This window comes from Nanorana parkeri, unplaced genomic scaffold (genome assembly GCF_000935625.1).
Source record: "Nanorana parkeri isolate BGI_ZX_2015 unplaced genomic scaffold, ASM93562v1 scaffold277, whole genome shotgun sequence".
Lineage (NCBI taxonomy): Eukaryota > Metazoa > Chordata > Amphibia > Anura > Dicroglossidae > Nanorana > Nanorana parkeri.
This window is the reverse complement of record NW_017306545.1, coordinates 779,010-781,401: the sequence shown is the minus strand read 5'-3', so window position 1 is coordinate 781,401 and position 2,392 is coordinate 779,010. Positions and strand designations below refer to the sequence as shown.

General features: G+C 47.4%; 1 protein-coding gene across 1 annotated transcript in view; it reads left to right on the top strand.

Annotated features, from left to right (window-relative positions):
- The first annotated feature begins 418 nt into the window (after positions 1–418).
- Positions 419–2,392, top strand: part of OTP (orthopedia homeobox) — an 8,808-nt gene continuing 6,834 nt past the window's right edge. Inside the window, exons 1-2 of the mRNA XM_018557273.1 lie at positions 419–594; positions 1,299–1,705. Of these exons, the coding sequence (XP_018412775.1) occupies positions 558–594; positions 1,299–1,705 (444 nt within the window). The 5' untranslated portion in view covers positions 419–557. The remainder of the gene's footprint in view (positions 595–1,298; positions 1,706–2,392) is intronic.

Here is a 2,392-nt window from a genome sequence, read left to right as displayed (position 1 = left end):
ATAATAATAAAACATTGCAAAGACATTTGAATGAAGCAGTGGGTATAGGAACAAATATGTCTTTATTGGTGGTCATGGTCTATAGCAGGAGCTAGGATGACAGCAGTAAAGATTTGCATGGCATGACAGGCAGCCCATGCAGGTATAAGTCCAGTTTGCTGACACCAGTGGTAGTAGGTGATGGCAGCTTGTGGGACTTGGTGTCAGGATCCATGGAGGCAGAGGGCTGCAGGGAGGACACCCAGAGCCCCCCCTCGTGCACTCACACTCAGCCTGTAGCAGCAGCAGGGGGACCAGCACTGGATGCTGAGCCGGTGACATTTGCAGCTCGCTCTGTGATTGGTCGGTGGTGGCAGCCGCTCAGCAGCTCACCCAAGCACTAAGCACCTCCCCGCCTCTCTAAAGGACATTATAATGCAGGGGACCCCCTTTTTAAGCACAAACCGAATTTTCTTTCATTTAGCTTATCTATATCTATCTATCTATTTTTATTTTGAAATCGTTAAGCAGCCGGCAGGATTTGGGGGGGACAGGCTTTCGCCCTGGAGCGGTGCGCGATGCTGTCTCACGCCGACCTCCTGGACGCCCGGCTCGGTGAGTCTTTGCCACCCTTCTCCTCCCCTCCCAGGAAAGCGTCAATTTGTCCCTGATTCCGCCTTAATGCACTCTAAATGGGCTAATTCCTTCTAAAGTAATTGTGTAGTATTAAACTTTAATTTGATTTAACTGCAGTCTTTGAATACATGGGATGTGGACATCCAAGGAAGAGGGATGTAATTATATTTAGACAGAAATAACTATTTACTTGAGACTCGTTTTTTTTTTTGTTTTTTTTTTTGCTTTGAGATTATTTGTTGGGTGAGCTGAGCATTTGCCTCCTTTTCCTTTTCTGCATAGGGGTGAAGTGTGGACTTTGCTGTGGGGCTGCGGGCAGTTCAGCTTGCCTTTGGGAAACTTTGTGGAGTTGGCAGTCTTTTGTGGAAAAAATGCACTGCTGATATGTGAGGCTGGGTGACCAGTGGGTGCCAGTCTGCCTTATCAGTCTGATGTATGGTCATCGGTTCTGCTTGTAGGGCACCTGAGCAGTGGTGTAGATAGGGTGAAGCTGGCTCCTAAATTGCATTATGTGTAGACGAGAGGGTAGCTGGAAAGCACAACTGTCCTGGCTGTTAGTAAAGCCTCTTGGCTGTGTGCTCCAAGTATATGGCAGCTATGTGGCTAGAAGGGAGATGTGAGCGCCCTGATGGTGGGCACAGTCCAGTGCCACTCATGTTCACCTCTCCATTCCTCCTGTACAGGGATGAAGGATGCGGCTGAGCTGCTGGGGCACCGTGAACCAGTGAAATGTCGCCTTGGAGTGGGTGGGTCGGACCCGGTACATCCGGGAGATCTGGCCAGCAACTCTGACCAGGTGGAGGGCACCACGCTGTTGCCGGGTGAGGACATCACCAGCGTGGGCTCCAACCAGTCCTCCATGGCCGTCAGCTCCAAAGATCCGGACAAGCAGCAGCAACAGCAGAACCCCAACCAGTCGGGCCAGCAGCAGAGCCAGAGCCAGAGCCAGAAACAGAAGAGGCACCGAACCCGCTTCACCCCGGCACAGCTCAACGAACTGGAGAGGAGCTTCGCCAAGACCCACTACCCTGACATCTTCATGAGAGAAGAGCTGGCACTGAGGATCGGCCTGACAGAGTCCAGAGTACAGGTAAGAGGGCATACGGGCACCGAGAGACGTGATCTGATTGTACCCATTCCACAATGACCACAGTCCAACATCTCCTCTAACCTAATAACGACCCCAGCATCAGTTCACAGCATGAGCCAATATCAGTGTTCAATAGGGCTGATTTACTAAAGGAGCGGAGAATCTTCACTGAAAAAAACGGTGTAAATATTCACTTGAATGATCAAATCATGTGAAAAGCTTCTGCTCGTGATTGGGCATTCAAAGCGAACAGGAATCTGCTTTGCACATGACTGGGCCGTTCAAGTGAATAGTCACACAATTTGTCCAACTCCTTTAGTAGATCGGACTCATTACATATTCATATAGAAAAATACGTTTTGGGGGTTAATTTACTAAAGGAGTTTGATAATATTTCTTTCTTTCTTTCTTTCTTTCTTTCTTTCTTTCTTTCTTTCTTTCTTTTTGTGTAAATATTCAACTCAGTTATCCAATCATGTGAAAGGCAAATTCCTGTTTAATTATCTCTCCTGCATAGGATTGGTTGTTCACAGTGAACAAAAATGTGATTTTCAAGTGACTAGTTAATTGAGCTGAATATTCACACAATTTTCTGAGTGACGATTCTCAACTCCTCCAGAAAATCAGCCTCATTTTCAGGATCTATCTGCACACACTTCAAACAAATAAAATGTGTAGTTTCTCTTC